The 27,971-nt window shown below is 37.5% G+C and overlaps 4 protein-coding genes across 9 annotated transcripts in view; 3 read left to right on the plus strand and 1 right to left on the minus strand.

The window, feature by feature from the left end:
• Nucleotides 1–1,157, plus strand: part of plekhg4 (pleckstrin homology domain containing, family G (with RhoGef domain) member 4) — a 76,508-nt gene extending 75,351 nt beyond the window's left edge. For all 3 annotated transcript variants that reach the window (XM_046840172.1, XM_046840174.1, XM_046840173.1), the window contains one exon: nt 48–1,157. The gene's annotated coding sequence lies outside the window, so the exon portion shown is untranslated. The remainder of the gene's footprint in view (nt 1–47) is intronic.
• LOC124379691 (BTB/POZ domain-containing protein KCTD19-like) lies at nt 544–11,220 on the minus strand. 4 transcript variants are annotated; one of them, XR_006924478.1, is made up of 17 exons: nt 10,435–11,220; nt 10,217–10,292; nt 8,920–9,108; nt 8,267–8,389; nt 7,947–8,136; nt 7,474–7,616; nt 7,156–7,274; nt 6,792–6,934; nt 6,510–6,593; nt 6,328–6,415; nt 4,125–4,737; nt 3,838–4,005; nt 3,397–3,441; nt 2,893–3,035; nt 2,619–2,737; nt 2,200–2,318; nt 544–784 (listed from the first exon to the last, which is right to left on the minus strand). XR_006924478.1 is itself a non-coding variant. In XM_046840176.1 (17 exons), exons 1-17 carry the CDS (start codon nt 10,726–10,728, stop codon nt 778–780), a joined length of 2,643 nt encoding a protein of 880 aa, XP_046696132.1. In that variant the 5' UTR covers nt 10,729–11,220; the 3' UTR covers nt 544–777. The 4 variants fall into 4 exon arrangements, 3 of the variants coding, with proteins under 3 accessions (XP_046696132.1, XP_046696131.1, XP_046696133.1); XM_046840176.1 differs by having other exon boundaries at nt 2,630–2,737; nt 3,838–3,996; XM_046840175.1 differs by having other exon boundaries at nt 2,630–2,737.
• Nucleotides 11,221–15,810: 4,590 nt separating this feature from the next.
• Nucleotides 15,811–17,757, plus strand: si:dkey-148a17.5 (uncharacterized protein LOC100535037 homolog). The gene has a single exon (XM_046839992.1). It carries the CDS (start codon nt 15,850–15,852, stop codon nt 16,903–16,905), a length of 1,056 nt encoding a protein of 351 aa, XP_046695948.1. The 5' UTR covers nt 15,811–15,849; the 3' UTR covers nt 16,906–17,757.
• Nucleotides 17,758–17,926: 169 nt separating this feature from the next.
• Nucleotides 17,927–19,635, plus strand: si:dkey-148a17.6 (uncharacterized protein LOC108190685 homolog). The gene has a single exon (XM_046839991.1). It carries the CDS (start codon nt 18,019–18,021, stop codon nt 19,120–19,122), a length of 1,104 nt encoding a protein of 367 aa, XP_046695947.1. The 5' UTR covers nt 17,927–18,018; the 3' UTR covers nt 19,123–19,635.
• The last annotated feature ends 8,336 nt before the right edge of the window (nt 19,636–27,971 follow it).

Consider the following 27,971-nt stretch of genomic DNA (forward strand, 5'->3'; position numbering starts at 1 on the left):
CAAACCTGCATTTGTTCACTGTATAATCTTGCCATGTTGTCTCATAGGTTTAAAGTCTGGCTGCCCTTCTAGAAGATGACAGTGCCACCTCACACAGAAGAGGAAACAGGCGTGTATTTATTGTTCTGCCCAATCTCCGGCAAATTTCATTTCCTCATACAGACTTTTGATAGAGCTGGGAAATAGCACTGTTTAAAAAAAAAAAAAAAATGCCACTTGTGATCTGATAAAGCATATATATAACTTTTTTTAAGGATGTTGATTTAAATGTTGTATTTATCATTTTGTTTTTTAAGTTCTGGTACAGTAGTTTTCTGTACTCATCAGTAACTGTAAATAAGAATTGCTTTAGTTTAACACAGTTGGAGACTGTTTCTCAGTTTGTTTTTCTTATTTGTCTATTGACCACTTTGCTGTAGACTGCAAAAGAATTGGCTCTGGAATACCTCAATACCAGAAGGCACACCTACACCTGATCATAAGGGTACAACGACACTCCTCCGATAGTTCAAAAGAAGCATGTTCTTCACTTTTACACCTGAAGAATGTTCACTTCAGTTTTTATTTCTTTGTTTATTTCTTTGTTGCGATTGTCTAAACTGACCTGTGGCCAGTCACTTGCCTCGCTGGATTTCAGCTGCTCCAGCTTTTGAAGCTCAGCCCTGTTCCAGGATCAGTGTTCATGTTCACGTAGCAGTCAGCAAGAAACACTGAGGAGAGTTTCACTGATCCTAGGTCAGTCAAAGCCGGTTGCTGCTCAGTGGCCACTGATCACCGTTAAAACCTGTTTGAGGAGAGAGTTAATTTTACTTGTCTTGTATCTGCTTAATCGATAACAGCAAAATGACTGACGAACAACACTGTACATTGCCTGTAAATATTAGCACCTGTGGTGCATAAGTAAATAGCATGTAGTGAGTAAGACTGCGATTACTTTGTACCTGAATACGAATATGAATATGAATACATTAGTCAGCCAACCAGGGAATCACTAAAGTGCCATTTATATCAGCTATAAAAACATTCACATGTTAAAAAAACAAATTGTTTTTTTATTTTATTTCCATTTACAGTTGAAGAATAAATGTCACTTTAAAGTGTCATATTTTTAACAGATTCACACAAATAAAACTGGATTGGTTTGTATTCACAATGAAAAGTTTAATTTTACTTCTGTTTTAGTATAAATAGTCATTACAGGTTGTCCCCTAGTTATGATAGAGATGCGTCACAATGACGTCATCGTCTAACCTAAAAATAACGTAAGTCGAGACATGGCCTAGCCTACCCAGGAGTCTTGAAGAATGGTGATCAGTATGGAGTAGTTAAATAATTAACAAATTACAGTACATAATTTAGCAAAACTGAGCAATCTAATATATATATGTACTAGTTAAATAAGAGATAAAAGTTAAAACTGGGCTTTGAAGCACCAAAAACAGTGAAAACAAATATGAGCTCCAACACCACGACAACTAAACTCTGATGACCGCTGGCGAGAGTAAGACATCTCACAAGGTGGGAGATGTGCACATCCGGGCAGCTTTTAAACGGATTGTAAGAAAATGTGAAGGCCGTGTGAAAAATTCTATATTTTTACAAAGTTTTTGTATCGCCATCATCATAAGATTTTAGATCGGACCATCGTAACACGGAAACTACCTGTATATTGAATGTTAGCATTAACTATATGACTAATTTATTTTAGTGGACATCAGGTAAGACTTATTTTTACATGTGAAGTAATGCATCATGGTGCTTGGTGTTGTTTCATTTATGGTGCAGTATGGGTAATAATCTAAAGAACTTTCCAAGAGCTAAAAACAAGAGGCTGCACAATTTACTGTATTAATATCTACACAACAAATTAAACTGCAATAAGGGATAAAAAGCCAAATAGATTAAATCTCATTTTAGAATATATTCTCCAGGCTAAAAAATTTAATAAAAAGAACCCCGTTGTGTCTAATTACGTTTTAGTTTGTGTCATTACAGAGTCATAATACTCTTTCTGTATGTAAGCCTATGTGTCTAGTATTAAGCTAGTAATAAGTAATCTGATAAAAGATAAATTATTAATAATTATTTTAAATTAATAATACATTCATGTAATTTAAAATAAAAAGTGTAGAAAAGTGCACAAAAATAATTACATTTTGAAATGATAAAAAAATATTTTTTTCTTTTTTAAATCCACACCTCTTTTGTGTTGGTATAGTGACTTCCAGCAGGTCTGTGGAAAACAGGCTGATTGTGTGTGTCTTCCTCAGTAACTCTTTCACACACTCTGTGTATCTCTTTGCCAGCGGTAACGTGAACTTGTCATGAGAAATTGTTGTAGAATTATATAAATTATCTTTAAAGTTTAATACAATTAAAGAATAATATTTTCAATGCTCTAATGGATAGAAATAAAAATATATATTACTGCTGTTTATAAAACAAACATTTATAGTGATAACGTTTTTAAAAAAAAAAAGATCTTAAATAGTATAATTATAAATAAATAAATATTATTCCCATTACAGACATGCCGAACCTAAATTGGAATAATAAACATTATTGGAAGGTGGAAAGTAAAACTGTAATTGGGATTCTATCACTAATATTGTTCTTACATGATCATTACCTTGACCCACTGCAACAGCTTCTCTTGCTTTTCCAATTGTTTATGAGGCCTGACTTTAATCATGGTCAAAATCTCCTGCACAAAGTTGTCCACTCCCATGTGACCCACCTGCAGCACACACACAGACACGGAAAGGCAGAGTTCAGCAGTGCTGCATGCACTGTTAGTTCGCATTAGGACAGTGTTTTAGCCTGTAGAGGTTGTTTAAGCACTGGTTCTGTTGATTCAGAATTTTATTCTAAATGTCAAAGTTTGTATTTTACCCAGAGATGATGGACCAGCCTGACTGTGCGCTCCTTAGCGTTGAGTCTGCTCGAGTCTAAGATGGTACCAGTGAGGAAGGCATGACACTCACGAGCGTATACCATCTCTTCATAAGACATGTTGAAGTATGCAAAGGCAACATCTGAAGAAAAAGATGCTGTAACAGTTTACAAAAAAACCATTGCCACAGGCATTTGAAGAATAAGCACAAACAAAAGATGATCAAAGGAAACTCTGAGAGCTTCATCAGCCTGAAACCAGTAGAGCGTTCCGGCTTCAGAGCCACGCCATAAACACAGACGTCTGCACAATTCCACACTGCTGCTACAGTTTGTTATTCTTTTTACTAGGATTGTTTGGCCTTCATCAGGCTTTATGAACATTACTTTTTTTTATATAAAGAACCCTAGTGCCCCCTTTGTTGTGCTAGAAAGAAACGACAGTTGTGATGAATGGCACAGTATGAGCTTGAGCCCAAGATATTTAATAAGTAAGGATCTTACCACTGCCCTCTTTCCCAGCAGCCTGCACCATTTGAGGCTGTTCATCTGTAAAAATGATAAAGCAAGTCACGCAACCGAATCTCTTCTTTCATAAATGCCATATTTGTCCTACTGTTTAAATAAAAATGTATTGTAATAAACAAATTGACCCTAAAGGCATGTCAAAGACTCGACAAACCATACTTAAAATAATTCACATGTTTCTAGCCCTGGCACAAAGCTTTACTTTTGGTGGTAACTCTATAACATGGTAGACTCAACTGGGGTAAATACTTATAATAATATAATACTTATGCAGGCTGTAAATAGAATTTCTAACCCACCCATGGGGACTAGCTGGCAAGTAACTACACTGACTACATCAGTACCTTACTGCAATTCTTTTTTCTTTACTTTTGAATGCTTTTCTGCTCCTCAGCTCAGATATATTGTATGTTGAACCTGTATAGATGATGCTGTGGGTAAAGTACCCCCCTGCCTCTCCTCTTCCCAGCACTGTAGGATGAGCCACTGTTAACACACATCCACCCACAGGTAATGTGAAGCTGGTGATGGGAAAAACACTGCTTTTCAAAGATGCCTTCTGCATGGCCATCTGATCTGCAACAACTCACAGTGTAAACAAACACAAAGCCAGTAAATTACAATACTTATATTTTATCAGTAAATATGATTTTAAATTCAATACAAGTTTTATTTAAATGTTATTAACTTATAGTTAAACGTACTATTTGGTCTCAAATCTCTGCTGGGATTTTGATTTGGTTTCCTGTGCATGTGTGTGTTGTGGGTCAGTCTCTCCTTGAAGTGTGTGTGTTCTCTCTGTGCGCTGCCCGTATCACTCTGCCAGTTGTTACAGAAGGCTGTGAACAGCGCAACTATAAGATCAGACTTTTCTGTATCTGACACTTCTAATAACATCTGCATGCTTCTCGAAGACAGTGAGGTCTCCATTAATGTTGCCATCTGCCCCAGCAGAGGACTATCCTGCTTCTGCCTGTTGTCCTGCAGCATGTGCATAATGGAGGCCTTTTCTCTGTTCCAGCAATCCTCGAAGACACCAGTGCATGCTGCTCTATCAGGTGGAAGCTTGCTGCTATTCTCCATCATTAGCTCCTCATGACTACATGAGCTGTTGGAAAATAGAGTTGAGTGGTCTAGGACTGAGGTCAGTGAGATACCCTCGGTTCTCTCGGCCTTCTCTGTAGCAGCAGGTCTCACTTCTGTTATTTCTGAAGCACCAACAGTAACACACACAGCCTTATTCTCTGAGTGTGCACTTGGTGTTTTACTGGAAAGAAGAGTGTTGTCTGGGCTTTCCTTTTTAATTGATAAAGATTCCTGTGGAGATTTACAAATATGGTCTATTATGGGATGAAAGTATCACATTCTAGAGCTGCTTTAACAAAATAGTTTGTAAATAAAAACAACTTACAAACTATGTGTTTTAAAGACACAATAGTACTTTAAACCAGCACGAGTTTTGTGTTTCCTATATTCATTTTATTTAAAAGTAATGCTTAAAATAAAACAATATGGAAATAATTTATTTAAGAATGACTCCCATCTACAAAGCACAAGGGCTCACTAAATGATTTGATAAGAATACAATTATGTAAATCAAAGACTATTGTCCTTACAGGCAGCATAGCTCATCTAAATGAAACATTAAGAGATTTTGCATGAATTTTACATCTATTATGCAGTGCTCCCCATCACCAGCATCAACACTTCACTGAGAAAACATCTTTAGGAAGAATAATGTTCATTACTCCAATAGAGTTACAGAGACTTTTGGAATTGAAACTGTGCTGGTGGCACACGGAAGCCCAATGCCTTACAATAACATTTTGTCATATTATTTGTTACATTTATCCACCATTTCTTTTCTGTTTATCTGTCAGAAGTTATTACAAGAAGATTAAATACATCTTAAGTTTTTATTTCGAATTTTATTTCGAATTTGTGTCTTTGATACATTAATAGATGAAGTGGCTAAATATCTATTCTGTGAAATCTTAATTGCTGGCATCTCAAATCCTATGACTGGGCTTTCATTCCAAATAAGCAGGAGCCACACAAGAGTTGTTTGAAATCCAATATCAAGATGATGAAACGGGTGGAATAAGGGGTCTCTTTGAAGATAGGCTTGGAATCTAACCAGTGTTTCCTGTAACTCATTCTGGCAAAATAGCTTTGTTCTATTCCCAACTTAGGTCCTGGAGTACGAACATGATTCCCCTAAACAATCAGCTGCTTAACAAATTAACAGTCCTTCCCTGAAGTGGAGGTGTTCAAGCAGGAACAAACTGTGCAGAACATTCCAGGACCAGGGTTGACCAGGGCACTAAGCTGTAAATGTGTGTTGTGGGATTTTATCAACACTTAATAATTTCCACTGTTTCCTGAGAAATTGGCAGAATGGTCTAAAATAATGCAGTATGTAGTGAATAGGGTTTGTTTTTGGACATCCTGTGAGATAAAACCTATAATCAACAGATCACAGTGTCACATTAAGGTTGTCTTATCAGTTCCAATGTGCTTTAGAAATTCAGAAAGCTTCAATCTAAATGGTGGAATTGGACTTGTGTATGCTTCACCCCAAGATTACCTTTATTAATGTAACTTGAGGCTAGTGAATATGATCCCTCATCTATAAGACCCCCCAGGATCCAGGGTGAAGAAGGTTAGTGATTGAACCACAGCTTCAAATTAAATTCCTAGAGCCTGTTGCTACAGTATGACCCCCTGCAGGAGAGACTCAATCTACTATGTGGTGTTTCTGATATTTTCTGATATATTGTTCCAAGCATATCAGGTAATGCTGTCTCAGCTAGTGCTTCCCCAGCTGATAATCAGCGCCGATTATTCTGATGGAGTGGGTTAATATGGTTGGTTTAACAGACTTTGTCCAGGCATGCAAGTACAAACCTCCTTGTCAGGACTAGAATCTAAGGCGTCTTCATCTGTGCATGATGTGAAAAGTTTCCTCGGTTGGGCCTTAGATTTACACCAGGCTCTGACAAAATACATTTAGCACAATAAGGAGAATAGATATTAAACTCTATGTTAAATGCTCTGTGATCTAGAGAATAGAGTGTGGATACTTTTACCTGTAGTCTGAGCAGTTCTGCAATGCACTGGACAAAGCAGGAATCTGGAATGCCTCAATCTCCTGACACAGCAAAGGCCATTCCCTGTAAGCACAGTGGCATTTTACAAAAGCTGGACTTTAGTTCGCCAAGCAAAATCTGTTTTCTTATCTGTTAACTATGCATGCAGCAAAAGATAGAGCAGTGAAACACCCTGAAGTGCTGCTGCAATTCTTAATGGAAAACTTGCACTTTACAGCCACAAACAATGTTTTCATTTCTATCCAGAAAATCTTTGCTCACCTGAAGTCCGCAGGGAGCAGCAGGCGCCCACATCTAAGGAAGTTAAGAATGTGCCGGAAGATTTTGCCGTCACCTTTAACCAGGAGGCTCTCTCCAAAAACAATCCATTTACTCTTGTTGGAATTAGAAAGGAGCTCTGGATGCTAGAGAACAGGATTTTAGATTCTTTATACACTCCACAGAGCTACACTGCTGGAGATGACTAACAATACCTTTAAGGAGGTATGACTCAAATGTGTACTTTATATCCTGTAATGCATTTGGGTTGATCTTGGCTTTGAGTGTCAGTACAACCCAAATTTATTTTGGCTGATTAGGGAAAAAAAGGATAAGTTTTGAAGTCAAGACACCCCATTTCACATACCTTTATAAGTGTTTTGAAGTATGTAGCATACCACCGAGTTCCAGCATAAACATTTACAATCTTATAAAGTGTGAATGTTGACACTGAGGCAGACCAAGACTCCGGAGTCATACAGCCTGCTAAAGAGAGATGGGAAAAAACACTATCTCAGAAATGTAAATTAGACCTAAAGTAAGATTTGGCCTGGAATATTAATCTACATAGAACCTTAGAATTTTATAAGATTTTATAAGTTTTTGTATAATTTTATAAGTTATTGTATAGGAACAAAAACTGCTGGCACATGCTGTGACTACAAGTGCATATTTTCACTCTCACTGGTCTCTCTCCTGTAAAAGAACTCTTGCATGGCCTCCCTGATGGCCAGGTAAACTCCATCCTGATTGTTGAGGTAAACATATAGGCAAGGCAACTCTTCTTTAGTCCTCGTCAGCGGTAAAAGTGATGTTCCCAACCATTTCCTGCAAAATCACAAATTCACTACTCTCATCCATAAATCTCTCATCCTTACAATCTCCTCCAGCCTCCAAAACAATAGCTCTAAGGTCTACTGTCCCAAAAGTCCAATAGTTCATCCACACAATAACCCACACTCCAAACATTAATTCAACATACCTAAAGCTGTAAGCTTGGGGGAAGAAAAATCCATCACCACAATTACCCAAGCTCCCAATATCCCCTTCCCACAATTACCCAATCAATGCTCCACACTTCCAAATCCTTCCTACACTAATAAACCAAACTCACAATAGCAATAGAGAAACATTCGCACCAATAACCCCTTGACTCACTCCACATGTTGGAAAAGCACTCCAGAGCCTGTGATGTAGAGTCTACTGCCCTCCAGACTGCTGTCTACACACAGCTGACCCAGTGAGGAGTCTGGATACCTTACCAGCAAACTCAAACTCAGAACGTAGAGAGGCTCCATTGTACAGCACATCTGATATTCAGAACATGAGTCACTCGAGCTGCTCCAGTCTGAGGGGAAAAAATATATATATTACATTTTTATGTTTTATCTTTGGCATAAATCTTTTTTTTATTATTGTAGCGATTCATATTTTCCTCACTTTAGATTGGTAAACATAAGGGTCACAGTACTACATACCACTCAGTTCCATCAGCGTCTCTATGAACCCGGTCACGCCCACCATTCTGGCTTCACCATACAACTCTGCATATTCGCTGAAAAAGTCTGGCAGTAGGACTGTCCCTGACTGCAGGAAATTGGCTTTAATGAGGAAAAACAAATGCAGGGCATCTTTCACCATCATCTTTCAACAGCTGTTGCTACTCATGTTGTTGTCTTGAACTTTTTAACCACACTGTGCAGTTTATCATTATTAAAAACATACATATACATTTTGGGGGGTGGAAATTCAATTGGACAAGTGTGTTTAAAAAAATGTTAAATAATACCTCAAAACAGCTAAAAAAAAAAAAAAGAAAACATGCAAATGCTCTATTCTTTCTTTTTCTTGTACTTATAAGTGCCTTTAATGCTCCAAATTGTGGTTTTATTTTAATTTTTTAGGTTTTAAAAGAATATCTGTGAATTTTCAATCTGCACCTGTATTTTAAATGTCTGGTTTTATAAGTCTTGTAGACAAAAAGTCTATATTTAGTCTTCATAAGAGTGACCTGGCATCTATTCAAAAACCCTTTAGGCAAGAAGAACGTGTATAATTGGCAAGTAAATAAAGTAATTAAAAGCTCTGCCAAGTGAAACCTAAGTGATGATTATCCAGAGAGTGTGCTTGCCTATGAACCTGAAGAGGTGACTTCTACACTCTATAATAGCCACATCCTCACAAAGCCACAGCAGATTGTCGTGGGTGATCAGGCCCGGATGCAGGCGCACATGCTCCAGAAGGAGGAAACAGTACAGCACTTCCTCCTGACTGTCCACGAGGGGCGTAGACACCAACCCTTGTGTCATGATCTTATGAACTGAAAATCACAACAGATGTGCATATGTGGTGTTGAATTAATTAAATAGCGATGAATTACTTTTCCCAGGGGGGAACTGTTAACTGATACACACTTTTCTGAAAGCATCTTTTACAAGCCCATCTGACAAAAAAGTTAGTCATTTAAAGCCTAACCACATTTAACTAACAGAAGTTACTCATTTATTCATCATCAGAATACACTCTATATCAAACACTAGTTCAGCATGTTTTTGGAAAGTGGAATTTCCTGAAGGGCTTCTGACCGGGGCATCTGCTCATCCTGAAGCTTAGTTTAACATGGGGCTTCACCCAGCCAGAGAATTCAGTGAGGTTTGCCCATTTTTTTTTACCAAGTATTTTAACCCATCAGGAGCTTTGCCCATTCTGACACTCGGCCCAATCAGTGATCAGTTTTACCTTGTAAGTATGTAATCCCCAGACAGAAACTTTAGCCATCCAAAATCCTTATATATCCAGAAAAGAGTCTGCATGGCTACAGCTAAGCTTCACTAATGTTACTCAACCAATAGATAAATTAGAAATGCAGACTTTCAATAAAAGTTTAATCAGATGCTGCATCCTAATGTCTACCAACCGTCCTAAATAGTAACTGAAATTAGAATTAGTATGTCCTGAACCCAGATGATCTACTATATCTGGTAGATTTTCAAATTGTGGCTCCATGAACACCTTTTAGCCAATATGTTATCTAAAACTATTTGCATGGACCAAATTTGACCTGTAAATGTGGTGCATTCTTAAAAGGTGTAAAGAGAATGTAGAAAAAATGTATGAAAGGAATGTTAAATTAAATCATATAGTATAAGTCCTATAAGAAATTATACTATATGATTTAATTTATGTATTTATTAATTGCTGTAAACTCAGAAGTATGTACTTTATTACACAAAAAGACTGCGTACTTAGTTCACAGCACAAGTCTGTGAATTGATACACAGGTAAGAACATTATTTCAAAATCAGATTGCTGTGAGTGTGAAACCCAGGAAAATGTAGGTTAAGCTGTATAATGTAAACCCTGAATAAAAGGTAAAAGGAAGGTGTGTAATTGCGGTTTCCTGCCAGCAGATGGGAGTGTTGACTCACATGAGCATTCATATTCTGGTTTGCATTTAGAAGGGTGAATCTTCCAGCAGTCGGTCGTCTCCGGATTTTCTAAAGCCTTTCAGAATCACAGAACAGTCATGCATGCTCTTTATAAAGATGGACTTATTATATATATATGAAATGTGTTTTAAAGGAAATGCAGGGTTTTCACAGAAAGGTAGTCAAATCGAGCAGCAATCTATAGTGAAATACTTCACCTGTTGCAGTGCTGTGAGATGAAGACTTGCTGCAAGTTCATGTAATATGTTCATCTCCAGTGCAGACTCTGAAGTCAGCTTTCCTGTGCTTATGTAGTAAGAAACATGTCTAAATGTGCAGCCATCACGATCAAGAAAAACTGAGGACTTGTCTGCATGTACACAAGCTGATTTCAGTAGTAACGAGTCCTGGAAGGAGGCCAGTCTGTTCAGAGGAATGGAGAAAACACATCCTCCTACATTGAAACTGCAGCGCTCTTCTTCTTCTTCTTCCATGGCGAATTCATAAAGCATCTTAATATAAGCCTTATAATATTAAAATATTATTTACACAGGATCCCACTGCAAAAACGGGGCAGGAAAAACTTTATCTAAACTGTAATCCTGTTAGCAACGCTAGCTCAGGTTCAGTTCAGTTGGAGGATGTGTCATGTTGTGTAGCAACAGTAGAAACTCTGTCCGAAAATATTCTGACCTCGTTCCTCTTTCTTGCCAACCGAAGAATATTTACAGTGGAAAAAAACTAATCAAAACTATCAGGCAAAAAATAAATAAATGAATAAAAATACACAGACTGATGCGTGTAACAAACCACTGAGATACACCAATCAACTGCGCACGAGCTTCGGCAGTTTGTCTCCAAGAGTAGTGGTGCACAGCGCGCGCGCGCATTATTAGAGGTTCAAGCATGTAGTGCAGAAACCCGATTATTATTATTATTTTTATTGTTATTATTATTATTTCACCCTACAACTGATGCAGACCAAAACCGTAAATCCTAGCGACTTGAAAATGCCAGATGCTAGAGCTCAATTTGTAGGGAGGTTGACAACGTATAAAAACAATTGGCCACAGGGGGGCGCTACAGTAAACAGATTTTAGGTCATAGCTTCGTAGGCCGTTTGTCGTTCATTCAAAAGTTTGACATGCTTGTAATCCTTGTGTCAAAAAAGAAAAGAAAATGGCTATTAACGGATTGCTCTACGAAGTCCGATTTTTCCTGACAATTGAGTTATGTTCAAAGTTCGCCCGATTGGAAACAACCCAGTGCAGACATATATGGTGGACGGTGAAAATCAATAATTATATTAAAAAAAAGTTAAACTTTCGACTAATCCTTGCAAAGGGTCGCCAAAAGTTTCGAAAAAGCCTCGGGCACTTTTACTAAAATGGCTATAACTCATGAACGGAATGGGATATCTTTACCAATCTTTGGTCAAATAAAAAAAATGCGGCGCTTGACCACTTGGTGGCGTTATATGAGGGGGAAAAAACATAAAAATGGCTATACCTACACATCGGTTAGTCCCATCAAATTGGTCTGCAGTGTGTTTGTCCAGTGTGCCACACTGGTCTTTGAGGACATTTGCGTATCTTAAAACACACGGCCGCCATTCACCAAAAAACTTCGAGCACCTTTTACACAAGGTTAATGGAGGTCCATCGGAATGAAACTCGGTGGGCATGTTCCTAATGTTTTTTTTTCATATGAGCTTCATTGCCCTGGTAATCACTGTTTGCAGCTATATTTATTATACAATTTAATAATCAAGAACACTACAAATCCCTGTAAAACCGAGTGTGTAATCCACGTTATTTTTTGTTAGGGATGTGAAGCTCCAAAAATAAGAAAGATCTGAATAGCATCTGGATGCATAGCCAATGAAAAAATATACATTTAAAGCAGATACCGATGCTATACATTTCACCCCATTAGGATGCAGTGCGATCCTTGTTCGACACAATGCGATTCAATGCAATACGACGCACTTGGGGAAATATGATTGTTTTTCTTCATTTTAGACACAGATAGTTCGAAAGCACTTTTATTTCTTTGGTTCAGACAGACAGCAAATCATACATTTACCTAAGTGCCTCCTGACTTCTAACACATGGCTCTTTCACAAGCAGGCCTTTGTAGTGCAAAAATAAAAGACGTTCTTTTTCTGTTTTTTTTCCAGGAAGATACAGCTCTACCTCTGCCATGTTAATCTGTATTCTATGTGACTCCCAAGACACATTTCAGTCACTGCAGTGTTGGATCTTCTGTATGGCAGAGACTTATATTAATTGCAAGACACCAGACAGGATTCACAATTTTACTGTACTGTAATTGTGTCCGTTCATTTTTTGGTTGTCCACCCATTTGCAGAAATTGTAATTCTGTGTTTTGCTTTGTTGCCATTTGAAGGTTCACGAGATTCACCTTTCACCTCTTTTAGAGAACTAGTTGATCATTGGTTAATCTGATGCCTTTCACTCTCCTTCATTAGTGAAATTTAGGATTCATATACACAATTCATTTCAAGTTTATTAGAAATTTTAGATGATCGATTTTGACAACAGGTTTAACCATTTTGCATTCAATGACATCTGCAATAAACTGATGTAGTATGTTTTGGGGGTTAAGACTATTCTGGTGAAACTAGTATAATATATTTCGATCAATATGACAAACAACTGATAATGTAGGAAACAGCAGACAATTGTACACAATCAAATAAATAAATGTACAAAAGCATTCACATTTTGATGTGAAAGCAACAAGAAATGCTTTTATGATGTGCACAAGTGACTACATGATGTGGAGGTTGAACAAGTAGTTTTCTGATTTAAAAAGACACTCCACAGCAACTGAGAAAAACTGTAAATGTTGGACACAAATGATTGGTCACTTTCTAAATAATAAAATTATCTACCTGAATCAGTTCACCTCTTATAATCAGTGGCAGGGCCAGCAGGGCCTTCTCTGCTGGCTTAAACTCAGGATCACTGACTTATGTTTAAAAAAAATTTTTGTCCATCGATAAGTATTTAGTTATTCCCAATAGTCTTATTTTATTCATTTCCTACTGTTTCTATTAGGTGTAAAATCTATTAGGTTTTATCCAATCAGATTTCAGCCATCAGATCACATAAGGGCAGCACTGTGAGGACTTGCAGACCCCTTTCGTAATTTATTTTTATTTATTTTATTTTGTTTTATCATAAACTCTATGTTGCCTGCCAGACTGTGATTTGGCCATTGCGGGCCAGGGTGTTCCTAACATCTTGGAAAATTAAGCACGGATTTTCTGTGGATGTACGCTGTAGCTGTCAAATCCTTCTGACTTTTCCTGTAATCCCAGATAGACTCGATGGCGTTGAGATCAGTATCCATTCAGCAGATAACATCCAGCCAAATGTTTTAGATTTTGATTCATCAGTCCAGAGCACCTGTTGCCATTTTTCTGCACCACAGTTTCTGTTTTCATAGTTAGTGACTTGTGACATAAAACTTCCATAACGTCATCAGAGCTTCACTGTTCCTTACCCAGATATAAGCCATGCACACAGCTGTTTCTTTTTTTGAAATTGATTATCATAAACACCTACTTACTATAAATATTTAATTTTACACCTGACTGTGATTCTACAAAATCCCTGACTTTGTGCAAGTGGGCATGTGTAAGAATTGAAAGTGTGGTCACAACAAATATTAATTTAACTTTTTTTTTTATTTTTCTTCTGTTCACCCACTGATTAAAATAAACCATTTATATATATACAGTATATATACTATATATTGTGACTTTCTTTTCCATTTAACTAAAATGCAGTAGATGGTTAAGTAAATTTTATATCCATTTCAGATTGTGAAAGCAAGGTCTAAACATTCAATTATGACTGTCTGAAATAATTAGTTTAAAACAAACCAACTCTTTTACATGACAAGATCCCAGTAAAGTGTAGAAGTAGCCACTGTCATATATACTGTATTTTTGTTTTACCCCTACTTCCAAAACACCAGATATAAATAATCAGCTAATAATCAGCTTTTCCAGATTTTAAGTGAATGTATTAGAGCAGAGAAATGCACGGACCAAGGTTGGGAATCTGTCTCAGTGCTGTATTCATTTGTTCGATCGCCACCTAATTGCCATGTAGAATTTGAGCTTGAGATAAATATGATTTTCATATTCATTTATTCATAATTCATTCATTCCTTTTCATTAATTGTCAGGGTGGCAGTGGACGCAGAGTCTATCCAAGAAACACTTGACACAAAACTATAATACAACCTTGCTGGTCTAATGCGGAGCACCATGCACACACATTCTCATATTTGTTTACAGTATAGCCAGTCTGCCAAGCTGTATATTGCTACTGTAGCAGATATCAAGAAGAGGGGAAGAGACTGGTAGAAACTCCTGACTGGAACTAATCAGGACTAAGTATGAATAGCAACTAAAGTCAACATTATATACAAGTTTTTAGAAGTTAACAACAACAAAATAAATAAATTATATATATATATATATATATATATATATATATATATATATATATATATATATATACCTTGATGGTGCCCATGCCACACGCACTTATGCAACCCATACCATCGGAGATGCAGGCTTCTGAACTGAGCGCTGATGACAACTTGGGTTGTCCTTATCCTCTTTAGTCCAGATGACATGGCGTCCCATTTTTCCAAAAAGAATTTCAAACTTTGATTCGTCTGACCACAGAACAGTTTTCCACTTTGCCACTGTCCATTTTAAATGAGCCTTGGCCCAGAGAAAACGGCTGCGCTTCTGGATCATGTTTAGATATGGCTTCTTTTTTGACCTATAGAGTTTCAGCCGGTGACAGCGAATGGCACAGTTGATTGTGTTCACCCACTGCCTTGACTCTTACGCACAGAGATTGTTCCAGATTCTCTGAATCTTTGGATGATATTATGCACTGTAAATGATGATAACTTCAAACTCTTTGCAATTTTTCTCTGAGAAACTCCTTTCTGATATTGCTCCACTATTTTTCGCCGCAGCATTGGGGGAATTGGGGATCCTCTGCACATCTTGACTTCTGAGAGACACTACCACTCTGAGAGGCTCTTTTTATACCCAATTGACCTAATAAGTTGCAAATTGGTCCTCCAGCTGTTCATTATATGTACATTTAAAGTTTCCGGCCTCTTATTGCTCTCATTAAATCCAAAATGAGACAAAATTTGGCATGACATTTCAAAATGTCTCACTTTTAACATTTGATATGTTATCTATATTTTATTGTGAATAAAATATAAGTTTATGAGAATTTAATTGAGAATTCCTTTTTTATTTACATCGGGTTTATATATATATATATAATATATATGCTAATATCTGTGATTATTTGTGATGCTGAGTTACATTGTTTTAGTTTTAGTTTTGTATTTAAATATAATTATGAAAGATTGCTTATATTTAAAATGTCATTAAAAAAAAAAAAGCTTGTTATTGTAAATCAAAGCCTGACTTCTCCTTATCACTTTCGTTCTGCTCTTCATGTGATAGTAATTTGAAGAAGTAAAGATTGAGAAGCTTCTTGGAACCTATTAAAAGAAAACTTCAGTGCTATATGGTCACAGGTTCTGTTCTGTAACAATTTATGGTATTTATCTGGGAGCCAGACGCAAACATGGACAGCTCATCTAACTCCAACTATAACAGTACATTTTCTGGAGATGAATGGGCAACCACGGGGAGAGCTGTTGTGTGTGTCATCCTGTCTGTGTGCTTTGTGGTGGGGACACCAGGAAACCTCCTGGTCATGTGGACCATCATGAGGCATGTAAAGCAGCGCTCTCATACTCTGCTGCTCATCATGCACCTGGCTGTTGCTGATATGCTGGTAGTTGTGACCCTGCCTCTGTGGATCTATTCGCTGGTCCGATCCTGGATTTTTGGTGAGCCTGCATGCAAGGTCATGGTGTACATCAGCTATGTCTGCATGTATGTCAGCGTTTTTCTAATCACTGTTATGAGTGTGGAGCGCTATTTGGCTGTCAGGTACCCTTTCAAAATGCTGCACTGGAAAAAGAGCAATGCTATGAATTTAATCTTGGCTGTAGGGTGGACCCTGGCACTCTTGCTTGGACTGCCAGCTATTTGGACCCAGTCACTTGAGGAGAACATGGATGGTGTTCAGCACTGCTTCTCCTCAGAATTTGGTTCAGTGGCTCTGGAGGTCTTTTTTGCATGTTCGGAAACATTGATTGGCTTTATCATACCATTTGTCACCCTGGCTGTGTGCTATGTACAAGTGGCTTCGCAACTTCGCCAAATGCACAGAAAAAGAAAACAGAAATCTGTGTTCCTTATTAGTGGGGTGGTGTTGGCCTTCGCTCTGTGCTGGCTGCCCCATCATGTTATGAATATTATAAATGTTGCAATGCTGCTCGGAGCACATGCAGAAAATCAGGCAGAAGTCTCAGAAGCAGCAGTGTTCATCTCAGGAGCAATGGCATTTATTAGTAGCTCAGTTAACCCATTGCTTTATGCTTTTGCTGCCAGAAGCTTCCAGGGTAGTCTAAGGGAGTCGTCGATGGCCAGGCTTTTCCAGGAGATTGCATCATATACTGCCCAATTAAGAGGGACCGAGCATCAAACTTCTCACTGTTTGGACCAGGACGCACTCAAAATAGAGTATGCAACAGATGTCTAAGGTGTGCTAATGACTTCTGACTTGAACTGTGTTTTGTAGGGTAGCATTGGGAACTGCCAAGGTACTGCTGTTAATAAAATTAAAAGAACAAGGAAGGATGTTTGTTCATTTCTATTTATTCACAATTCTGAATAGGTTTATTATACATAATACTGAATTTTTATTTTGTAAAAAAAGACGGTGGACATTCTTTTCATTTCAATGACTCAGCACCTTAAGTCAAGACAAAGGGAAGTTCTCAGTTTTCTTTAGAACAAGATGCAGTAAACATCATGTGTTCAGACTAGACACAAATTGTGGTTAGGGGGGTTTTACAGTAGTTTAGCCTTTTTAACGCTGGCTAAGAAATTTGCACAATAAAACATTACATCAATTTAACTGGATGTTATTTTCCCATTCTTTTGGCTCTTTTATTTTCATCCTTTTAAAACCTGAACTACAATGTTGTGTGCCTTGCGATTTCTCACCATTATTTCTGTTTCTTAGAAGCTGATGCTAGCTTCTAGAAACTATGCTAATCAATAAATTGCTTTACATAGGAAGAAATAGAAAAATACCCTAATGACCTCATATGAGTTGTCTGGGTGGGGAAATCTGAGGTCCTCATATATAAAGTGTTTTAAAGATTTGTGTGAAATAGGACATTGGATTTTGTTTCATTTTGTTATAAGGTTTTTACTAACATGAGTGAATAATGTATTCCAGCCCAAAATTACCAAATGGTATTAATCCTAAACATTACAGTACAAAATGTTATATGAGTATTTATTATCATTAAGATTATTAGAAATGTTAACAAAATTTGATTTCGAATAATTCATTTTAAGGAGTAGGCATTTTATATTAAGTAGTCAGTTGTACCTACACAATTCAAACCATAAATAAATGAAAAATACATATTTCTTCCTTATTAATAAAAGGTGTGTAAATTTTAGTTTATATGAAAGAAAGATGCCTCACTCTCTCTCTCTCTCTCTCTCTCTCTCTCTCTCTCTCTCTCTTTCTCTCTCTCTTTCTTTTTTCTCCCCCCTACATTTCCTGTAAAAAGAGTTTAAAGGGAAGTGTCTCGGCAGTCTGCCCTCACTGCTCTCTACTCAAAACTGTGAGGGTTTTATGCACAGTGGATTGTTCGCAGGAAACATGAATGTTACTGCTGTTAGGGTTCTTGAACAGCCCCAGGAGACTGGAATGGAGACAGTTTTTGTGGGAGCCTGTATCATCATGGCTGTGTGCTTTGTGGTGGGAACTCCAGGGAACCTGCTGGTCATATGGACTATCGTTAAGCATGTAAAGCAGTGCTCTCACACTGTGTTGCTCATCAAGCACTTGGCTGTTGCTGATCTGCTGGTTGTCTTCACCCTGCCTTTGTGGATCTACTCACTGGCTTGGTCCTGGGTGTTCAGTGAGGTTATGTGCAAAGCCATGGTGTACATCATCTATGCCTGCATGTATGCCAGTATCTTCCTGATCACCATCATGAGTGTGGAGCGTTTCCTGGCTGTCAGGTTCCCCTTCACCTCAGTTACCTGGAGAAAGAAACAGATGTTAAATAAGATCTTGCTGGTCGTATGGGTTGCATCCTTTCTTCTCAGCATTCCGGTAATAATCACTCAGACCTTGGATGAACATAACGGACAAATGCAGTGTCTGTTCCGGGAGTATGAATCAAATACACAGGAGGCTGTGCTTCTGCTCTTGGAGACTTTGGTGGGCTTTGTGATCCCCTTTTTCATCCTGGTTCTCTGCTATGGCTGCCTCTATAGTCGAATCACCGAGATGAGCTTCAGGTCGAAACGCAAGTCTACACTGCTGATTGCCAGCGTCGTGGTGGTGTTTGCTCTCTGCTGGATCCCACACCACATTACCAACCTTCTGTCTTTGGTGCAACTTGTCGAAGTGAGAGAAAATATTAAAGATGTTATTGATGCCATGTACATGATCTCTAGCTCACTTGTCTTTGTGAGCAGCACCATCAACCCAGTGCTGTATGTTTTTGCAGCACGGAGCTTTCGCACTTCACTGAGGGACACAGGTATCCACAAGCTGTTTCGCCACCTGTCCAGTACAGCGACTGGTGAAGGCAATAGAGAACTGTCATTTGTGTCCAAAAGGCAAAGCTCTCAGACTAATACTTCTCAGTGTTGCATGGAGTCCAAAGCACAAATAGACCTACTTGTGGACATATGCAACAATGCTGCTAGTGACGAGAATGTGTGACGGTACAGAAATTGGCTAGTAAGTATTATGTAAAATTAGATGACAATTATATGAAGTCAAATTAAATTAGATGATCTGTAAATGTATATATAATAGCACAATGGAGGATACTGAGACTGGCACTTGACTAAACACATTTTTAATTAAAAAAAAAGGAGGAAGGACATTTTCTACAGGACTGGGTAAAAAACTATGTATCCTAAGGATTAAATCCGATGGAGAATGTGCAATCTTCAAATGTATTACATCTTTACAATTTTTCTTTCTGAGCAATGCATACTGGTTTTAAGGCAAAAGAAGAATGTACAAATACTAAAAAGGAAAGCTAAAATACATTTTCACAATGGGATTTTCACCTGAATTGTTCTTGATGGACTGCACTTATCATATGCCCTCAGAATATTAAAATTTGTTTAAAATAATTGGTAAACTCATGTCTATGTATTTATGTATGCAATCTATGTATGTATATATCAATGTGTATGTATTTTTTTACACCATTTTCCAATTACAGCTTTTTAAAATAATATTCTTTTATCCATTTAATAAATACAACTTTTTTTAATTTATTGTCTATTGATTTGTGACATTTTATAACCAAAATAATAAAATAGCGACATTGTTAGTAAAGTACAGGGTGTGCCAAAGTTTCCATACATAGAGAAAAAAAGCAAAACACTTTTTTCACCAAATAGCTTCCAAGAATTTTAATACTTACTTTAATTATACAAAAAAACAATTTTCTTACTTTAATTATACAAATAAATAATTTTCTCTATGTATGAACACCCTGTAAATGCTTAACCAGCAATTTAAGATGCAGACAGTTTGTGTCTACATGGCAAAACTTCTCTATTGTATTGCAACATATGTGCATGTGTGTGAGAAAAGAGGAAATGCAGACTTTCTGCTGCTGAGGAAACTGAGGTTTTTTTTGCGTCAAAGACACATCTGTTGGTACTTTGATGGAAAAATTCCTAAAATGTGTCGTGTTCGACCATCCTGCCTTTCAAAATAAGTCACAATTATTAGAAATAGCAACTATAAGACGTAAAGCACTTTCAGTTTACACTAGTGCATTTGCATGTGTACTCTTAGTTTAACAAAAGATACAAATAATTTTGTTTTATTTTCAGGATAATGATAAAGCTTGTGAATATTTTATTGATTTATTTTACTTGTGTAGTGTGACAAACCTGGTTAGACAAATGCATTTCAAGTTGCTTTATCATACATTTGAATTTCTTTAGAATATATATTTAAATGTATTACAGTGTTAAAGACCTGTGAGAAGATTATAATGGTTGCCTTTTAAAAAGCATAATGTAATGTTATTTTTTTCACTTTATTATAATTTTTTTTATTTCCTACAGTACCCAAGATCCATATAAGAATCAGCCTTCCTCGGCTTTATACAGGAATACATTTCCTTTTATCTTCTAAAATATATATATATATATATATATATATATATATATATATATATATATATATATATATATATATACACACTGGTGATCAAAATTAGAGAACAATTTATAAACAATTGAACAATTCTGAAATAATGTCATCTTCACTGCTCAACAGTTGAAGGAGTTTTTGTCCTGTCTATACCATGCTACCAGAACACCTTTTCCACAAAATAACTAAGGACAACAGGACTACAGAACAACAATGACTGTAGCGTGGAAAAAGATTACAACATAATTTTCTGAAGGTTACAACAGCAGCAATTATTAGGAAGTGTACAGGCCTCTGCTCTGAATGACTTCAGCACATCTGTGGCCACAGAACAGCACTAGTCTCTCACACTGCTCTGGTGTGATTTTGGTCCACTCTTCTTCCAGTCTCCTCCACAGTTCTGGGACTGTAGTGGGTTTCTTGGCCATAACTTTGTCCCCAAGGATTTTCCAGAGGTTCTCTATTGGGTTGAGTTCAGGACTCTGGGCAGGCCATGTCATTATTTCAATGTTTTCAGTTTCATGGAACTGCTTTACACGTTTTGCTGTGTGACATGGAGCGTTGTCCTGCATGAACACTGCGGGCTGATTGGGTGATGAACGCATGGAAGGAACCATATGTTGTTGAAGAAGGTTCTGATAAACATTTGCATTCACTCTGCCATGTAGCTGTATAAGAGGCCCAACTCCTGCTGCAGAAAACATGCCCCAAACCATGACACTTCCTCCTCCACTTTTCACTGACTTTTCTACACACTTTGGGTTTAGTCTTTCTCCAGTTTGTCGCCGAACATAATGTCTCCCATCGGACCCAAATAAATTAAACTTGCTTTTATCACTGAAGTGAACTTTGGACCAGTTCTCCTCTGTCCACACAATATGCTTAGTCTAGCCTTTTGATTCTTTCTGCTAATGAGAGGTTTGGTCACTGCAGAGTGGGCTTTCAGTCCAAATGCTCTTAAACGTCGAGACACTGTATGACGAGACAGATCCTTACCCTGTTTAGCACTGAACTGGTGAGCAATTCCAGCTGCAGTCTGGAAACGATTGCCCATTGAGATCCTCCGCAGTATTCTGTCCTCTCATATGTTTGTCTTCCGTGGACGACCAGCCTTCTTGGCGGACTTGAATGATTTTGTGATGTTATAAAGATTCAATATTCTTGAAATCACAGATTTGGAACGACCAACTTGTCTTGCTATGGCTGATAGGGTCATCCCTTTGGCCTTCATCTGGACAACCTGCTGCCGGAGGCTTTCAGTCACTTTAGAACGGCCCACCATCTTGCAGAGTCAGTGAAATTGGAAGTTAGGCTGCCAGTTAAATAGAGGTTGACAGATAATCAAGGAAATTAGCACCAGGTGCCAGATTAACACCAATAAATGGGAGGTATCTGAAAGTGTTCTCTAATTTTGATCAGTGTGTTTTCTGCAAAATTATTTTTTTAAATGCTTTAGTTATTAAAGGTGTTCTGGTAGCATGGTATAGACAGGACAAAAACTCCTTCAACTGTTGAGCAGTGAAGATGACATTATTTCAGAATTGTTCAATTGTTTATAAATTGTTCTCTAATTTTGATTGCCAGTGTGTGTATATATATATATATATATATATATATATATATATATATATATATATATATATATATATATATATATATATTTTTTTTTTTTATTTATTTATTTATATATATATATATATATATATATATATATATATATATATATATATATATATATATATATATTTTATTTACCCTGTAAAGCACAAGTCAAATGTCAAGTCCACTATATGCGCAACACAATTCACAGACTAACTTCAGTTACTCTTACTAAAATTCACATGTATTAATTAGCATCATATCATACCTTTTATATGTGTATAGCTATATTTAATGCTATAGAACTTTTGCAAAACAATTGTAATAAATTTAAGTAGTTTTTAACCAAGACATCAGATAATATGAATTCCTCTGTTGGGAAAACTGTTATGGAGCAGAAAGCACCCTTTACCAGACTCCAATCAGAAATATTATATAAATGTCTCCTAACAGAAATCTTTGTCATAATTATGATGGTGAGCTTTTTTTTAAAGAAACAACAGCATAATATATTTCATGATGTGAAAAGTCTCTTGGTATACAAGTCTCTGTGAATGAATTGCTACTATAGAGACAATTCCCTTTTCTGTGTCAGAAATATTTTTGTAGATTTGTATTTTGATTGTATCTAATAAATATTCCGTTTTCCCCATTTTTTTTAAATAGACTCTTGTTAAAAAAATAAAATATAGAAGCTAAAACATGTAAATGAGATATGAATTTCCTTTGAACTATACAATTTAAATTAGACAACAGTACTTACTAAAAAAAAAAAAAAAAAAGACTTGAGTAAGTCAGTCATCTAAATACTGAGAAGCAGGGTCTTTTCTGGGTCATGACGTACTTTTAATTCCCAGATCTCAAGAGTGCTTATTATGCAAAATGCTGAGAGACTAACAGTGTGCAATGTTAAAGTGAAGTAGAAACCAGTGTGAACATCTGTAAGAGCCTTGATATATGGGACAGCAGCATGCAGAGAGATTTTTAGGCAATACATTTTGAAAGAATAAACTGAAAGAAGTCCAAAGATCAGTTTGTAGATATCTTATAGAACAGACCTTAACAGTGCTGAAGTAGTGGTGTTGACTAAGAGATGTTTACATCTGGGTCTGTTGTTCCCTGTCCCACTCTCCCTTGTGTACTCGCACTCTCGACCTCTACCTTACCCTGTGGAAAAATACGAATCTAATGACTGCAGTGCATGGGGCATGTTCATGATTCTTAAAGTCGTTATAACAGGGATTTTATCTGTTTTGGATAAACAGATTTATCTATCTATAAAGACTATCTTTGTATCTATACATATTTATTTATTAATTATAAATAATAACAACTATCGATATTATTATTGTCAAAACATTGATTCATAAAATTATTTGCCTGCTTATACCTTATGCCTGCAGGAAAGTTGTAGTTAAGACTGTAAACTAAAAAGAGTAAACAAATTATAAGCTAAATACAAATAAAAAATCTTCTTATTTTTTCCGCTGCTCCCTTTAGGGGTCAGCACAGCGGCTCATCTGTCTCCATATCCCCCTGTCCTCTACATCTGCCTCTTTCAAACCAACTACCTGCATGTCTTCCCTCACCACATCCATAAACTTCCTTCTTGGTCTTTCTCTTTTCCTCTTTCCTGGTGGCTCCATCCTCAGGATTCTCCTACCGATATACCCCATGTCCCTCCTCTGCACATGTCCAAACCATCTCAATCTCGCCTCCCTCACCTTGTCTCCAAAACGTCCTGCATGCACTGTCCCTCTAATAAACTTATTTTTAACCCTGTCCATCGTCGTCACTCCCAACGAAAACCTCAACATTTTCAGCTCTGCTACCTCCAGCTCCACCTCCTGTCTTTTAGACAATGCCACTGTCTCTAAACCATACAACATCACAGGTCTCACCACAGTCCTATAAACTTTCCCTTTCACTCTTGCAGCTCTAACACACTCTCCATTACTTTGCATTGTTGACCCCAGGTACCCAAACTCCTCCACCTTCATCACCTCTTCTTCCTGCAACTGCACCACTCCACTGCCCTCACTCTCATTCACACACATGTACTCTGTCTTATTTTAACTGACTTTCATTCCCCTTCTCTCCAGCACATACCTCCACCTCTCCAGGCTTTTCTTGTGACCTCGTCCGTCAAGCTGTCCATCACCCCTGCAAACAGGAGAGGGCTCAGTCCTGATCCTTGATGCAGTCCAACCTCCACCTTGAACCTTGAACCAGTCTGTTTCTACTGCACACTTAACTGCGGTCACACTGTCCTCTTACATGTCCTTAACTACAAATGAAAAAAAAAAATTATATTGACTGGGTATTAGAAGCGCATAATTAATGTTTGTTTATGTATATTATTTGCTGAGTATTAATTGTCTCCTACATGGGAGTAATTGTCTTCTATCATGGGAGTAGTGAACATAGAATTCAGTCCATCCTGTTTCTTTGTAAACCAATTTCGGTTAATCAGATAATTGACATCTGTTTATTTTTTTTGTTTACAGAATTGTGTAATTTCTCTACACACAGAAAATTCCAGGTACAGGAATGTGCCTAAAAGAGTACAAATGCTTTGTCGTTCCAGCTTTACAGCAGGTCACAGCAATGTTTCTCTGAACATTGGTCAGAACTGATTTAGTACGTTTAAATTAAAACAAAGTTCCACATTTGTCACCTTAAGGACCATTTCCAGTACCTTACAGGGTACTTCTGTGGCAAATGTACCTTTATGTATAGAAACAATACCAGTATTTTTCTGTGTGTAATTTACAAAAAGAGAAGAAATGTTTAAATATGTGCACATTTATTTAGATTTTCTTTTCATATTTTTCTATTTCAATTTTTCTATTTAATTTAAATTCAGTTTCATTCAGATTTATTTGTATGCCACTTTGAACAGTGGACATTGTCCCATAGAGGCTTTACGAGATAAATAATTAATAAAGATTGAATTTATATGTTTAGTGCCTGCAAGTTTATTTCAAATGCGCAAGCCAGTGTCAACAGTGGGAAAAACTCCCTGAAATGGTATGCGGAATAAACCTTGATAGGAACCGGACTCAAAATGGAAGCCACCCTTATCTGGGTGACACTGATTGCCCATTCATTACAGTTTTATCTAATTATTATTGAGGTGTGCTGCTCAGTGATGGGTCCTTTTAGGCAGAGCTGTTCATGCAAACTGCAGTCCTGAGCCATTGTAGTAGACTGTTTATATTCATTACAGTCCAAATCCATCCTCGCAGTTATTGAGTTGCTCTTCACGGATATTTAAGCTGTTTATGTGGGACCATTCTCAGCTGCACAGATTGGTCTCTAAAATAGATGTAGGGTGAGATGGATCATAGGGATCTGGAAAGAAGACGGGGACAGGATCCTCAGGAGCATGTTTATCTATCTCTCTGTTGAGTTAGAGAGAGGTGATAAGGAGAGAGAAAAAAGTATTATTAAGTTTCTCAATTGTTACATATTTTTAGATTTTCATTGGGAGCAACGAGGATGGACAGGATTAGAAATGAGCTTATTAGAGGGATGATGCATGTAGGACGTTTTAAATACAAAGTGAGGAAAGCCGATTGAGATGGTTTGGCCACAAAAAAATAGAAGGAAAGCACCAGGGCCAGACGAAGTTTCACCAGCCTGTCTAAGAACCTGTGCTTGCATCCATCTTTTCAAAGATCTTTAACAGATCACTGGAACTGTGTGAAGTGCCTGCCTGCTTAAAACATTCCACCATCATCCCCATCCCAAAGAAACCAAAAATCACTGGACTTAACGACTACAGAACTATTGCCCTAACATATGTGGTCATGAAGGCATTTGAGAGACTGGTGTTGGCTTATTTGAATTACACCACTGGACCCTTGCTGGACCCCCTGTAGTTTGCTTACCGAGCAAACAGGTTGTCCACAGATGCGGTGAACATGGGACTGCACTTCATCCTGCCACATTTGAACAAACTGGGAACTTATGTGAAGATCCTGTTCATGGACTTCAGTTTGGCCTTCAACACCGACATCCCAACACTCCTCCAGACCAAACTAACCCAGTTCTCTGTTCCTATCTCTACCTGTCAGTGGATCACCAACTTTCTGACAGGCAACAGCTAGAGTGACTGGGGACATTTATGTCTAACAGTCATACCATCAGCAATAGTGCTCAAAAAAGTGGAGATGATTGTGGATTTCAGGAGAAACCCCCCTGCACTCCATCATGAACAGCACTGTGACAGCAGTGGAGTCATCCAGGTTCTTGGGAACCACCATCTCTCGGGGCCTGGAGTGGGACAATCACATCGACTCCAATGTTAAAAAGGCCCAGCAGTGGATGTACTTCCTTCACCAACTGAACAAGTTTAACGTGCCATAGGAGCTGCTCAAACAGTTCTACTCAGCCATCATTGAGTCTGTCTTGAGCACTTAAATCACTGTCTGGTTTGGCTCAGCTACACAATCAGACATCAGAAGACTACAGAGGATGGTTCAAACAGCTGAAAGGATTATTGATGCTCCCCTGCCCAAACTTCAAGAACTGTATACATTCAGAGTGAGAAAAAAAGGCCCAGAACATCACCCTGGATCCCTCACATCTAAGCTATATTTCTTTTTTTTTTAACTTTTGCCGTCTGGCCGACGCTACAGAGCACCAAGCACCAAGATAGCCAGGCACAGGAAAAGTTTCTTTCCCATCAATCTACCTCATGAACACTTAAACGCTCTGCTATTGTGCAATAAATAAAACATATGTGCAATACCACTTTTATTAATCTAAATCTTTTTTTGTGCAATAATACTCTATTTATTTTCTTTATAAAAAATGTGCAATAACGTTTATACATTTTAATTTACTTAGCTTTTTTTTAATATTTCCATGTGCACTTGGAAGTTTCTGTCACCAAAACAAATTCCTTGTAAGTGCAAACATACTTGTCAATAAAGCTCTTTCTGAATCTGATTCTGATTCTGATGTGCAGAGGAGGTACATGGGGTTTATCGGTAAGAGATTGCTGAGGATGGAGCCGCCAGGCAGGAAGAATAGAGCAAGGTGAAGGAGGAGGTTTATGGATGTGGTAAAGGAAGATGTTGATTTGAAAAAGACAGATATAGAGGACAAGGTGGGTATGGAGACGGATGATCCGCTGTTTTGACCCCTAACGCCAGCAGCCAAAAGAAGGAGGAGTTGTTACATAGTTACATATTATTTCTTTATTTTTAATAAAACAGTAATGTATATTTACATCATTTGGTAAAAGGTTTCACAATTAAATTAATAAGGAATTCTGTTCTTGTATGTAAACTCTAAAGCAAGGGTACATTTATATTCCTCACACACCAAGGGGATGCACATTTTTGCTCTCAAACGTATATCCTAATAACCTATTACTTCTGTGTGTGTTTCTTTAGACTTTAATTTAGAGTAAGTACATTTCGAGAGAGAGAGAGAGAGAGAGAGAGAGAGAGAGAGAGAGAAAATTGGGCGCATTTACTGGCTGAATGCTAATAATCCTTCCTTTTTTATATGTAGTTCACTAGATAGTGTGCATGGAGTCAGTAATTCAGACAGTCATAGCGCACTGACCCTAGTGCCTAGAAACAAAAGCAGGACTCGGCCATTCTAAAGGTGAGCTGACGCCGGAAAATGGTTCTTATCTCCGACCACTTCCTCTATTCATAACAGACCAATCATATTGGGTTACATAAGGCGTTATGCCTCATGGCTCCTCCCTCACCTTTCGGAATCAGCCAATCAGGGATCACTTCTGGAAGATTGACTGAGTTTGGAGGCCG

This window comes from Silurus meridionalis, chromosome 26 (genome assembly GCF_014805685.1).
Source record: "Silurus meridionalis isolate SWU-2019-XX chromosome 26, ASM1480568v1, whole genome shotgun sequence".
In the NCBI taxonomy this organism is placed as follows: domain Eukaryota; kingdom Metazoa; phylum Chordata; class Actinopteri; order Siluriformes; family Siluridae; genus Silurus; species Silurus meridionalis.